The sequence below is a fragment of the Phocoena sinus genome, chromosome 11 (genome assembly GCF_008692025.1).
Source record: "Phocoena sinus isolate mPhoSin1 chromosome 11, mPhoSin1.pri, whole genome shotgun sequence".
Classification (NCBI taxonomy): Eukaryota; Metazoa; Chordata; class Mammalia; order Artiodactyla; family Phocoenidae; genus Phocoena; species Phocoena sinus.
This window is the reverse complement of record NC_045773.1, coordinates 61,607,636-61,622,390: the sequence shown is the minus strand read 5'-3', so window position 1 is coordinate 61,622,390 and position 14,755 is coordinate 61,607,636. Positions and strand designations below refer to the sequence as shown.

Below are 14,755 nucleotides of genomic sequence, written 5' to 3'. Positions count from 1 at the left end.
CAGGAAGAGAATATAAGAAAAGATGATGAATTTAACTGCATAAATTTGATGTGCTACCAGGAGAAGGTTGTTTCCCTTATATCTTTAATATTTTGAATGGGGAAATGAATAAACTAATGGATATTTATTCAACCCAAACTGAGGAGATATGTACCTGAAGATGTGTACTCAATTCTGGATAGCTAGCTTAGAGATATCTGCTGGTAATCTGCAGCATTTTCACAATAAAGAGACCAGGGTCATGAGAGAGGTAATTCTGCTATTATGTAGGAAGGGTCTGCCAATGTTTAACCCAGAGAAACAAAGTCTTGGGGAACAGGCATGGTCATAATCTTTAGTATTTTGAATGTACATAATGTAAACACCATACTTAAGATATTGTAATTGGCACAGTAATATTATTTGACATAAATTCCAAATTCAAACTTCTCCAATTATCCCAATAATGTTTTTTTAGAATATTAATTTTTCCCTCTCTTTTTCTCCCTAAGATTTAGAGGTAAAGAAACATCTACATGAAGGAATCAATTTCTAGCAATTGTATACATGTATGATTCAAAAAAAGTGTGACTTGGCTCTTAAGAAATCTAACAAGATCTCAGGCTGTCTTAATAGAGAAATATTAACGAAAGCAGTCACCCTGTTCTTTTCTGCCCTGGTTAGACCACAGCTGGAAACATGTGTGCAGTTGCAGATAGCTCATTTAGAGCCATCAATGATTATCTGGAGTGTGCTCAGAATAAAGGGATCAGGGTGATGTGAGATATGAAACCCTGCGTTGCACATGAGGGTTCTGGAGATATTTAGCCTCGGTAAGCAGAGGCTTGGGGAATAGCTGTGGACTTTAAGTATGTCAATGGCTACTGTTATAGGTTGAGCTAGAAGAACAGAGCATCAAGCCACAGTGAATTTTTCTTAAGCCTTAAAATTTAGTGAAATTTGCCCTGCTGACTTGAAAACTTGCTTTAGACTGGAGACCCGCTTTTTCTTCCAATTTCTCTATTTTAGAATGAGAATATCACCCTATCCTTACCCCAAGATGACATTTTGGAAGTAGATAACTTGTTTTCTAGGTTTCACTGGTTCATAGATGGAGAGGAGTTTTGCCCTGGGAAGACCCATACCCCAAATCTCACCCATTAGATAATATGTAGGTGAGATTTGGGATTTAGAGTTGATGCTGAAATGGGTTAAGAATTTGGGGACCGTTGAGATGGAGTGAATTGTATTTTGCATGTGGGAAGAACACAAATTTTTAGGGGTCACAGGACAGACTATTATGAGTTGAATTGTGTCTCTCCCAAAATATGTGAAAGTGCTAATCCTCTGAATATCAGAATGTGACCTTATTTGGAAATAAGGTCATTGCAGATATGATTAGTTGAGTTAAAATGAGTCATACTGGAGTAGAGTGGGTCACTAATCTAATATGACTGGTGTCCTTATAAGAAGATGCCATGTGAATACAGAGAGGCAGGAGAACACCTTGTTATGATGGAGAGAGAGACAGAAGATACAGAGCTGCACCCTAGGGAAGGCCACGATAGCCAGCAAACCACCAGAAGCTGTGAGAGAGGCAAGGAAGAATTTCTCTACAGGTTTCAGAGGCAGCTTGGCCCTCCTGACACGTTGATTTTGGACTTCTGGTCTCCAGAACTGTGGGACACTAAGTTTATGTTGCTTTAAAACACCCAACCTATGGTACTATGTTAAAGCAGCCCTGGGAAACTAATACAGGTACAATGCAGAAAAAAATAGATAAGGTTTATTCCTTGGGTTCCAGGAAAGAATAAAGAACCCATGAATGGAACTGAAAGGGAAACAGATATCAACTCAACATGAACAAGAACTTGCTGGTAGGTAAAGTCAACACAAAATGTAGTTGAGGGCTTAAGTAAGTCATAAATTCCCTACTATTAAATATATGCAAGTAGAATGAATCAGGAATACTGCAGAGTTGATTTATGCATCAAGTTAGACTGAATGATCTCCAATTCCAGAATTTTATGAATGTATGTTAAAGTCCTGCCAAAGAAAGGCTGGCAGCTGCCTTCCACCTTCTGCTTCAACGATAGATGCTGGTATATAATAGAATGGCATGCAGAGTTTGTAAGATTAAATCTAAGCTCGGCATTTACTAGCTATTCATCCTTAGGTAGGTTCCATAACCTCCCGAGCCTCAGTTTTCCACATGTTAGACAGGGATATTAACAATAATCATTTCATAGTGTTATTATGAAGATTAATAATTTAAATTGCCTAGAACAGGATATGGCACATAGTAAATACTATAGAAGTGTTGGTTGAGAATCTACTTGTTCTCACATTGCTTAGACATCATGCATTAACACTGTCCTCCCATCATTATCGTTCCTCACCTCCAAAATAGGGAGAATTGGGAGTCAAACTAGAATGGATTGCACTTTTTAAGTCTTGTTTTCTATTCTAGATCCCAAATTGCAACATTTGGACCATTTATTGACCAAGGATCAGAAGTGTGATGTTTTTTGTCAATTTTCTCATAACAAGCCATGATAATGTGTTAGTCAACTGCTAAGATAGGTTTGTGTGTGTGTGTGTGTGTGTGTGTGTGTGTGTGTGAGCATTTCAAGCGTTTCTGAGAAATAAATGATTCAGCAGCAGAATTTTCAGATAATAAAGACTATGATTTACCCTAATAAAGCGCACTTGAGTTTTTGGTACTTGTGTGCTGGAGTTAAAGGAAGATGTGAAGTTTTCACAATTAAATCCTCAGAAATTCAGGTATTTCATTAAATTTGCATCTGTTGGTGACTGAGGGTAATTTCAGCTTCAGAAGCTAGTAAAAGCATTTTTCAGCATATGAAAGTCATAATAAACTGGCGCATAATTGTCAAAAAGGAATCCTCACTCAGTGACTTAAATTTAAGAAATGTGCTTTTATTTCTTCACTGCATAAGGTTACTAATCACTGCATCATTTGGGTGCATAAGCGACAGCTCTGACAGGGTAATGATACCCCAGGTAAATTCACAGTTCCTTTCAGTGAAGCAAACCCATCAATAGATGTGGGTAGCAGTGCTTACACCTATATAGTTCTGGAATCAGTGATTATGTAAACTTTGTATATCTCAGAGGGCGGACAGAGCATCAAAGAACTATGCGTTCTTTCCATAAAGAGAAGCTGAATGAGATAACAACTTTTACACAGGGAGATACACTGAAGGAAAGGGAGGAAGGCTTGGCTGAGAAAGTGTGTTTCATCTGAGCTGATGTTAAGAGACCATCAAGAGTAATAGAAAGGAGAGAGATTGAGTTTCTAGAATTTATATGTGCTTTTTTATATAACTTCTTCATTTTCACAAAAAAGGTAGCCAGTGTGGTGGAAAGACCAGCTCTTCACTTGGTGTATAAGCCCAGTTGTAACTGAGCCATTTGTCCTCAACAAGTTCCTGTGTCTCACTGACGTCATAATATATAAAACATTGATAATGATAAATTCCCTTGGGATTGTCATTGAGGTTAAACGATCTAAGGATATGAACCATTCACTTCAGTATATGGCAATAGTAAGGACTTTTTTTGTTAACTTTGTCTTTAAGCCTCTTCATCTCTTAAATGTCCCAAAGGCAGAGTTTGGGAGCAGGTAGAGGTCAACGTCATGGATGAGGCAAACATTGCAGTTCATTGAAAACTAGCGAACTCCTAATTCATCTCAACTCAGTAAATATTTCTTGAGTATTTGCTGACCACCGAAGGAGTAGAACGATAAATCAAAGATTGCTCTTTAACTCCTGGAAAATGAAATTCAAAATCAAGTAAAAATAAACACAGCCTTATGATCCATTGAAAAATGTCTTGCAAGGTAAATGAACTGATTTTTAAGCATATATTCAGCATTCACACATATTGACCATTTTGGTGAAAACACAGGACAGCCTTAAATTATCTCCCTTGGCAATATTTATTTGTGGATTTGCAGGGGTACCAATTAGCTTGATGGTGTTCCCTCATCAATAGTTATTTTCTTTGTCTAGTCACTATCTGAGTCTGTCCAGCCTGCTGTAACTGAGTACCATGAACTGAGTGGTTAATAAAAAACAGAAGTTTTTTTCCTCACAGTTCTGGAGCCTGAGAAGTCCAAGATCATGACTGGCAGATTCAGCGGTCAGAGTCCATTTCCTGGTTCATAAACAGCAGCTTTTTTGCTGTATCCTCACATGGTGGAAGGGGCAAAAGATCTCTCTGGAGTTCCTTTTATAAGGACCTAATGCCCTTCATGAGGGCTCCACCCTCATGACCAAATCATTTACCAAAGACTCACCTCCTAATACCATCACATTGGGGGGGAGGATCTTTCTATTTTATTGAGGTATAATTGATTTACAATGTTGTGTTAATTACCGCAATACAACAAAGTGATTAAGTTATACATATATATACATTCTCTTTTTATATTCTTTTCCATTATGGTTTATTACAGGATATTGAATATAGTTCCCAGTGCTATACAGTAGGATCTTGTTGTTTATACATTCTATATATAATACTTTGCATCTGCTAACCCCAAACTCCCAGTCCATTCCTTCTCATGTCACCCACTTTGGCAACCACAAGTCTGTTCCTATGTCTATGAGCCTGTTTCTGTTTTGTAGAAAGGTTCATTTGTGTCATACTTTAGATTCCACATATAACTGATATCATTTGGTATTTGTCTTTCTCTTTCTGACTTACTTCACTTAATATGATAATCTCTAGTTGCATCCATGTTGTTGGAAATGGCATTATTCTAGTATTTTTTATGGCTGAGTAATATTCCATTGTATATATGTACCACATCTTCTTTGAGGGGGGCGCTGTCAGGATCTTAACATATGAATTTCTGGGGAGCACAGACATTCAGTCCATAACAGTTACTATTCCTTTTTCTTTCCAAATTAGTTTGTGTGGCCGTGTGGAAGAACCACCACATGAGGACGGTGACCAATTACTTCATCGTCAACCTTTCTCTGGCTGACGTGTTCGTGACCATCACCTGCCTTCCAGCCACTTTAGTAGTGGACATCACTGAGACCTGGTTCTTTGGACAATCCCTCTGTAAAGTGATTCCTTATTTACAGGTAATTATTTTTCACACTTTTGGGGTTCAAACACAGAAACTACTGAAAAAGTATAGTCATTTTCAATTATATTCATGGCCCTTTGGTAAATTACCTAGTAAGCTAAGAGAGAAATATACTTGCTTAAGGAACTGGTAAACTTAAGGAAAGTAATACCAGGTAAACAAGGTAAGTTCTGGGTAAAAATAAAGTGTCAGAATTCTCAAGTCATCAATAAATGCTGCACAAACCTTTTACCTTTTTGGTCTCTAATTTTCTGATTATAAAATAAGGAACTTGACCAAATTAATAATTCAGCCTTTTCCAGTCCAAGTAATTGAGGACTATCTGTTTTTATAAGTTGTCTCATTTACTACTGAGAAATCAAAAGCTATGTGATCAAAGCAGTACAGGGAACAGGTTATAGTGCAGGTTTTTTTTTTTTTTTTTTTTTTTTTTTTGTTTTTTTTTTTTGTTTTTTGCAGTACGCGGGCCTCTCACTGTTGTGGCCTCTCCCGTTGCGGAGCACAGGCTCCAGATGCGAGGGCTCAGTGGCCATGGCTCACGGGCCCAGCCACTCCGCGGCATGTGGGATCCTCCCGGACCGGGGCACGAACCCGTGTCCCCCGCATCGGCAGGCAGACTCTCAACCACTGCGCCACCAGGGAAGCCCTATAGTGCAGGTTTTGAATTAACCTACCAGGAATCTGGTAGAGAATCTTTGCAGTCTCTATTCTGCCATTCACCTGTTGTATGCTATTGAGCCAAATATGTAAGCTCTTTGAGATTCACTTATTTTAAAAGATTAATAATTTTAATTATAGCTATCTCTTATGGTGGTTGGATTAGCTTACTTAGATAATTTATATGAACCATTTGGCATAGGGATTACTCTCTGGAAGACGATGACCTTATAAAAACATAGTACGTTCTCAGTAAACATCAGTCATGGTCATCAGAATTAGATGTTTTATTTTTCATTTCTGAAAACAGCTTTCCTATAACTAGTTTCTCTACAAGAAATTAAGAACAAACACTTCCAGAGAATAATTTTCTGATTGATATTCTGATAGCTCTAAAAATTTTCCCAAGCTGGTGTCCAGAGCCACAGTTCTAAAAGACATGGATTTTCTTTAGCAATTGGACAGTGAGTGAAATGGTGGCCACTCCCTACTGGTTCCCTTGACCACCCTCCATCCCCCGATATTTATTCCATCCAGGGTCCCAGTTGGTTTCATAAGATTTGGAGGAAATGACAATATGCTCCCAATAATGACAAGTTGGGGCAGTTAGAACAATAGAATCTAGATACAGACCTTACGCTCTTCAGAAAATGGACTCAAAATGGATCATTGACCTAAATGTAAAATGCAAAACTATGAAACTCCCAGAAGATACCATAGAAGAAAACCTAGACGACCTTTGGTGTTTTGATGACTTTTTATATATAACACCAAAAGCCTGATGATTGAAATAAATCACTGATAAGCTGAATTCATTAAAATTAAAAACTGCTGCTCTGCAAAAGTCAATATAAAAAGAATACGAAGACAAGGCACAGACTGGGAGAAAATATTTGCAAAAGACATGATGATAAGGAACTTTTATCTAAAATATACAGAGAGTTGTTAAAGCTCAACGGTATGGAAGCAAACAACCCAATTAAAATATGGGCCAAAGACCTTAACGGACACCTCACCAAAGAAGATATACAAGTAGCAAAGAAACATAGGAAAAGATGTTCCTCATCACATGTCATAAGCGAAATGCAAATTAAAATAATGAGATATCACTGCACACCTATTAGAATGACCAAGCTATGGAACACTGATAATACCAAAAGCTGGCAAGGATGTGGAGCAACAGGAATGCTCATTCATTGCTAGTAGGAATGCTGCAAAATGTTACAGCCACTTTGGAAGACTGATTATTTTTTTACAAATTTAAACATAGTCCCAACATATGATCCAGCAATTGCATTCCTGAAAATTTACATCCACACAACAAATTGCATACAAATGTTTACAGCAGCTTTATCTATCATTACTAAAACTTGGAAGTAGCCAAGATGTCCTTCAGTAGATGAATGTGTAAATAAACTGGGGTACAACCCGGTAATAGAATATTATTCAGTGATTAAAAGAAATGAGTTATCAAGCAATAAAAAGACATGGAGGGGGCTTCCCTAGTGGCGCAGTGGTTGAGAGTCTGCCTGCTGATGCAAGGGACATGGGTTCGTGCCCTGGTCCCGGAAGATCCCACATGCTGGGGAGCGACTGGGCCCATGAGCCATGGCCGTTGAGCCTGCTCGCCTGGAGCCTGTGCTCCGCAACAGGAGAGGCCACAACAGTGAGAGGCCCACATACCGCAAAAAAAAAAAAGACATGGAGGAACATTAAATACTTATTATTAAGTGAAAGAAGCCAATCTGAGAAGGCTATGTACTGCATAATTCCAATAATATGACATTAGGAAAAAAGACAAAACTATGGAGATAGTAAAAAATATGAGTGGTTGTCAGGAGTTGGAAGGGATGAACAGGCAGAGCACAGAGGATTTTTAAGGCAGTATAATGTAGGATATTATAATGTTGGATACATGTCCTTATACATTTGTCCAAATGTACAACATCAAGAGTGTACTGATTATGGTGTGCCAATGTAAGTTCACCAATTATATCAAATGTACCACTATGGTGGAGGATGTTGATCATGCGGGAGGCTATGTGGGAACAGGGAGTATAGGGAAATCTTTGTACCTTCTCCTCAGTTTTGCTGTGGTCTTAAAAGTACTCCAAAACTGAAGTCTTGGGAAAAACAAAAGATGAGAGAGACCACAAATAGCTCATTATTAGAAATTATATAAATTAGGCTTTTGGACCTGAAATGTTACAAAGAGACCTTTACCTCAATAGTTCTTCAATGACTCATTATAAAAAGAAATAATACATTTTTAGAAATAATACATTTTACTGGTAGACTACTAAGTGGGAAATGCCATGAAAGTTATAAGCCTCATTGCAAGCATTAAGTTTAACTGCAAGGCTAGTTTTGTCAGTCATCTGAAAATCATGAGTGGGTTACAAAAATAAACTATAGCAAAATTTTTTGAGAGAAAGAGTACATTGAGCAACAGAGAAAAATATCACCATAGAAAAAAATCACTAAGCAATGGGTCTTATGATTACGTGGAGACACTGAGAAAATCATAAATAGCAGAGAATTCTAATATGTCACCATTTCTGTGGTGCTTCCAGAAAGTTTTTTTTAATTTCTCTTGGTTCCAGTAACCACCCAGGGGGAAATTTGGGGGATCTTCTTAAGTTTTAAGATGGCTTAAGTTGCCCAGAATCTTTTGTTGGCTGAGTTGTTCTCTCTGCAAACCAGAAGTTTCCCTGATGGAGAGTGGGGTGATGGAGAGGGATGCATCACCCTGTAATAGGTGCAGCCCTGCTCTAATGCACAGCAATACCTTCTTATAGACTAAGTATTCCAGATTCTCTTATGTGGATGCAAGGACAGATTGAAAGCAATGTGCAACCATGAATGAGGCAGGGCATGGGTCTCTCCTAATGTTCATTATGACAGTATTCTTTCCAGCAGCACAACTTAACAAGTCTTACAGTTGAAAGAACATCTTCATCTCTTGATAGCTTCTATCTGCTTCTCTATAAAGTGTCCAGTTTAGTCAACTTGACTAAACAACAGAGGATCAACAGTTGATCCTCTTTGCCATAGATCAAGGACAAAACTATTGATAACCACAAGATCTGACCCATTCATAACCTCATTCAACATTACTTCTTGATGGAAAGTTGTAAATGCACAAAAATATTGAGGCACTGGTATAACTCACATCTCCAAATTCTCTCAATATTTATTGTCCATTTTCCATAAAATTTTCCCAAGTAGAAGGAATAGGGCCAATGTGCAATAAGCCAATCATCTGAGTAGTTTTTTTTCCCTTAATGGTGACCTTCTGAAACCAATGGTCCCTCATATGATACTTATGTCCTACTGAGTATTTAAAAACATATACAAAACACCCAGCCAAATTTTAAGGTTATTTGGTTGCATTTAAGATTCTTTGGACATTTATTAATTTCCTATTATTTATATGTTCTTTTTCTTCTAAATACAATTCAATGCAACCTTTAGATTTATGAGTGGTATGCTGTAAGACTTCAGCAAACTCTCATCAATCTTAAAAATCTTACAAATATAATAAAACTTAGCTAAATAATTAAAATGTCCCTTTTATATCTTTAATCACTCCATAGGTCCACTACCAGTAACATTTATTGTGTTATTTGCTGAATAATTATCATGAATTTCTAGAAAAATATAAAATATTTCACTTTTCTTCTCACACATACAGGAGCAGTTGACTGCTTTTTCAGAATGACATTTTTTTGTAACTGCAGAAGAGGTTCTGCACAGGAAATGCCAGGAAAAGTAGAACCAAAGCCAACTGAGTTTTGGCTGTTGGGTGATGGGACAGGCTCCCTCACTCTCAGTCACACTTCTCCACCTTCCAATCCATTAATGCCTGTCATCCAAACTTGTGATTTGGCAAAATTTCCATTTCTACTTGTCATGGATCTCTGAGTCCCTTTTGTCACATTTATATGCTAGCATGAAACTGAGTCCTCTACCAAAGAAAGCTTCCCATGTTGTCCTGAACACAGGGTACTCATAGGATGGGTGCAAGATAAAGCACCGACACCAAAAGAAAGTTCACATCATCTCACTTCACTCACAATGTTCATGATTCACACTACATTCATTTCTCAAATGATTTATTATCAAGTTGACTTGAGCTAATATCAAAATCTCAATGAAAAAGGCACCTTTAAGTGCACTCCTACAAGTGAAAAGCAGCAACAAAACTCTCATTTATAATCACTTATGATAAGGTGCAATTATATATCCCCTTCAAGAAAGTCATGTAAATTGGATGCTAATTGTATACTAGAGTATATTATATACCAGCAGATGTAGTACTCAAACAGTAACTATTAAATCACTGATGGTCAATGGTCCATGCAATGGATTCTACTGCTAGATTAACTGAACCAGCATGTTCTCTCATGAGAAGGCGTTGCACCTTGGCTTACTGTTGGCACTGGGCAGCCATCTCTCAAATGCACTGTTTTGAATTGATTATTACTATCTAACAGTAGAGGGAACTAATAGAAATGACTTCAGAATTTGAACCACACTACTTCTATCCCATTCAACCATGTTAATTAGAATTCATGAAAAATAAAACACTAGGTCTTGATGAGCATTTTACATTTCTAATTGCTAGAGAGCATAAATATAGCCCTGGCTCAGCAACTATGAAAGGGCAACTGTGCAGAGCTAGACGACCACTGTCTTTTTCCCAGGTTGGCAAGGGTATGGAAGGACCCTGGGTGCTTGACATATTCTCAGGGAAGAAATGGAAGTTGGAGGAGAAGAGGACAATTGAGAAAGAGGTGTGAATGCTCTCTGAGGCAGCACCAAGGAATGGCCAGGTGCCATCAACCAAGCCTTCTCTGGTAGAGTTCATCCCTTTAGGATTACACCTAAAATGAAATTATCCTCCAAGAATTTAGCATAGTTTACACCTTTATTTGTAATTTCTATGACTGCACTTCACCGAAAAGCAGTCTGTTCCTATTAAAAGCTAGAACTCCAAGCTCAGGAATAGAAGAGAATACTAATAGTATAATGACCATCATCATGTCATAATCATAATAAGGAATAACAAACACTTACACAGCATTTATATACCAGCCCTGGACTAGGTGTTTCACATCTCAACTGACAGTTCCTACAATTCCATGGACAGCTACGATTATCAGGCATTCTCACACAGATGAGAAAACTGAGGCATAGAGAGGTTAAGTGACTTACCCAAGATCATGCATTTGGCAAGTGCAGTGGCGTACCTACCCAGGAAACCTGGTAGTGGAATTGACTCCAACCACACTCTGCTGCCTTTTCCAAAGAGAATCAAAAGAATCAGAGTTGGCAAGCATCTCATCCTATCATTTTACTCATTTAATAGAAAAACAAATGAACAAACAATAACCCATCCACATTTTACCTACAGCTCTTAAGTAGGGGACCCATATTGTGCAGCTAGCTGGGAGGAGATGAGAATGGATATGTGGTCCTAATGCTTAACCCAGAGCCTTTCCTGCTGGGCTGGACCAGCCCTTAGATCCCTCTCACTCATCTGTACCTACAGTCAGTGCATCGACAAGGAAGGTCCTGATGTAAGAAGCAGAGAGACCTGCTCATTCACATTTTATGGGATCAGTACAACTAGGACAGAAAAATATAGAAAGATGACTGTGCCATGTATATTACCTTAGATTGAGGCTTATGACTATTCCTTAATTCAAAAAAAAATTTATTAAGCACGTCAAGCACTGCGTCAGGTACTGTTTTGTGAACACGACAGTCCCTGTCTTTGTTGGTCTTTGGTCTTTGTTCCAAAAGAGAAGATAAACAGCAAATTAATGAATTAAACAAAATAATTGTACTATAAATGTTGAGAAGAAAATAAATAGATATCTGTAAAAGATATATCAGAAAAGAGCAAGAGGCTTGTTTTTAAAGAGAGAGTTTTGAGATAATTGATTTTGTCAGAACCAATGGTCCAATCATCCAGTATAGAATACACTAAATATAATTACATAAACTGATCATGTGGGGATAAGCATGCTTGACATGTTTCTTTACTATTTTCTTAAAGTTCCAAGTTAAAGTGTTGTTTGTGGTGCTATTATATAGAAATCTGGATTGGGTGAACCTATTTGAATTTTAGAGGCAGGTTGCTTATTCCAGCAATGAGCAAACTATGGTAAGGAGATTCATATAGAGAATTATTTTTTATCGTGACTCATGCCTTTCTTTGAGTGTAACATGCTGGAAATGAACTAATGTACAAATAACCTTGATTATTTAAAAATAGGAAATGAGATACCTATAATTCAAAAGTACTAATTAAATGCAATTTCAACCAGATTCTTGTATGATAATTTAAAAGAAATACATGTCATTGTATTATTCTCTATAAGTGACAGAGAATTTTCCATTTCAGACTAAACATATATATTTTACTATTTTTCATTCCAAGATAAGATTTCCCCTATCAATATAAAAATTTCAAGACAAAATCATGATTGTCATTATTTAAAGAATGCCATATTATAGATTAAAACATTTAGCATAAAAAAAGATTGCAAGGCTTGTATAGTACATTTTTATGTTTAACGGAAAAAAGGTATTCTTTTCCCTAATACATTTCTAATACTATTTTTTGGCAGAGTTTTTTCTTTTTTTAATAGAAAGCACTTGCGTGAAATGTTTTTTGACAACTTTGAATCTGGTTATCTGTGTGCCTATGTTTCTGATAGGGTAAAAGTACTGAGAGTGGTCCAGGTAACACCCGGTGCTTCCCTTGTACTACCTTCTTTTTTCCTCTCTAGACCGTGTCAGTGTCTGTGTCTGTCCTCACACTGAGCTGCATTGCCTTGGATCGGTGGTATGCGATTTGTCACCCTTTGATGTTTAAGAGCACAGCCAAGCGGGCCCGGAACAGCATCGTCATCATCTGGATCGTGTCCTGCATCATAATGATCCCTCAGGCCATCGTCATGGAGTGCAGCACCATGCTCCCTGGCTTAGCCAATAAAACCACTCTCTTTACAGTCTGTGATGAGCACTGGGGCGGTAAGTCCATTGTGGCCCTTGCATTTATATGACAGCTGCAAATTGAAAATCTAATTTGCATAGCCCTTGTAAAGCTGGTCTCGTGTATTTTATTGGCATTTGTTAATATCATTTATTTTATAACATGGTAGAACATAGTATTGTCTCAGGTGTCAGGTTCCCTAATGGGCTTCAAATACAACTGGACTTTTCATTTTAAAACCATGTCTGGCCTGGGAACATGGATGTCTTGCCCGTGGGCCTATGCTGTTCTCTGAGTCAGATTAGCTACACACGTTTTCTCTATTCATAATATAGTAAACTGATACATTTTATCACTGGCATAATTATTTTCTGACTTAAGAATTACACTAATTATGAAATTATGAATCTTTTTTGGTTTCCCATCTGATATGTTCAGTGGTTAAATTTAAACAATCAAGTTAGGAGGCCTTATGCTCCTTTGGTTCAAAACGCTCAGCAACAGTCTTTGAGGTTTTCCTGTAATAGTGGAAATACCTTTATCAATGCCTAGCGGTGGCACAAATCTGGACACAGCAAAGAATGAAAGAAAATAAAATAATCCTGCATTTCAACACTAGTTACAAAATTATCACACGGAATTTAAAGGAAACAATCTGTTCTCTTCTGGCTAAGTATATTACAATGGCTCATATTTAAACTGTAAACATTAGGAAAGCATTTGTTTACTGGAAAGATGTATCAACAGATGCAGTGCACGCCAAGGATTGTTCATGGACCTGGTATTTTCAAGCATATGAATCTCTGAATTCATGTTAATTCCTACCTTGATTCTTTTATTGGAACACTGAAAAGAGGAAAATCAGGAACTGAAAAATTAGGCATATGTTTTCACTGCAGCAAGATAAAACTCAAAAGACACTGAGATTATTCCATATGTTATCCAAAGACCTATAATAATTAAAATTTCAAATTTTGCTTTATCTATTACTGTAAATATTAAATACTCCTTTTAAAAATTGAGATTTATCCTTCCTTTCAATTGCAATTCTTTTGCTGTATTTCTTTCTGTATCTTCTTCAGTTTTTCCCAAGTTTCCCCATTAACAATGAAGACAAAACCAAAATGAGTAGAAAGTTCCAGAATGATAGAAATATTTCTTAAGTGTCTTCGGTCCCATTTATTTAATGTTCAAACAACATCTTGAGTACTTAGGATATGCCAGAAATTGTGCCAACCTGAAGAGAAATAGACTCGGCCCAAGGGAACCTGTTGTATATAATGAGGCTGAAATGCAAATAAATAAAGGTTTATAGTGTGATTAGTATTTTAATATACTTATATACAAAGTGCTAGGAGCACAAGTGAGAGGACAGACTCAGTCCTGACCATGTGAACAAAAGTTTATAAGGACCTGCTAACATTTCAGCAAAGCATTAAAGATGAGCAGGGAGGAAGCTCAAGGGGCAGTTCATTTGCTCAGGGTTTGAACTCTGTTCTCTCAGAATGAACTTGTTTTGCCTTTTATTTGACTATGCCTTAATGTTTAAGTATCTCACTTATTTTCAGTTTAAGAAAGACTTTAAAAATGTGGAGATTCACTAGCATGAGTGTGATTCTCTTTCAATGTACAATTTAATAATTTGGCCAATTAAATGATGATAATCTACCAAAAAAAAAAAAAATGAGCAGGGCTTTTCCAGACAAGGAAGAGGGAAAAGGGTGTCCTAGGAAGCAGGAAAACTCACACAATGGGCACCATTCCTTGAAGAAGAAAGGAAGAGAGTCCAAACTTGTAGCTTCTGGAATGCAGTCTAAAGAACTGTGTTTGGGAAAAGGTGGGCTGGGAGCCAAATATGACATATCTCTTATTATTATCTAATTCCTATGCAATGAGTTATATTTGGAAAAGAGCCTAAAGATCTCTTGATCAGAATGCTTTAGTTAATCATGATGAAACTGAACCATAAATTAAATTATTTACTCAAT

The 14,755-nt window shown here is 37.2% G+C and overlaps 1 protein-coding gene across 2 annotated transcripts in view; it reads left to right on the top strand.

The window, feature by feature from the left end:
* Window positions 1-14,755, top strand: part of HCRTR2 (hypocretin receptor 2) — a 122,482-nt gene that overhangs the window by 84,085 nt on the left and 23,642 nt on the right. For both annotated transcript variants that reach the window (XM_032649189.1, XM_032649190.1), the window contains exons 2-3: window positions 4,921-5,099; window positions 12,562-12,805. In XM_032649189.1, coding sequence (XP_032505080.1) covers window positions 4,921-5,099; window positions 12,562-12,805 — 423 coding nt within the window. The remainder of the gene's footprint in view (window positions 1-4,920; window positions 5,100-12,561; window positions 12,806-14,755) is intronic.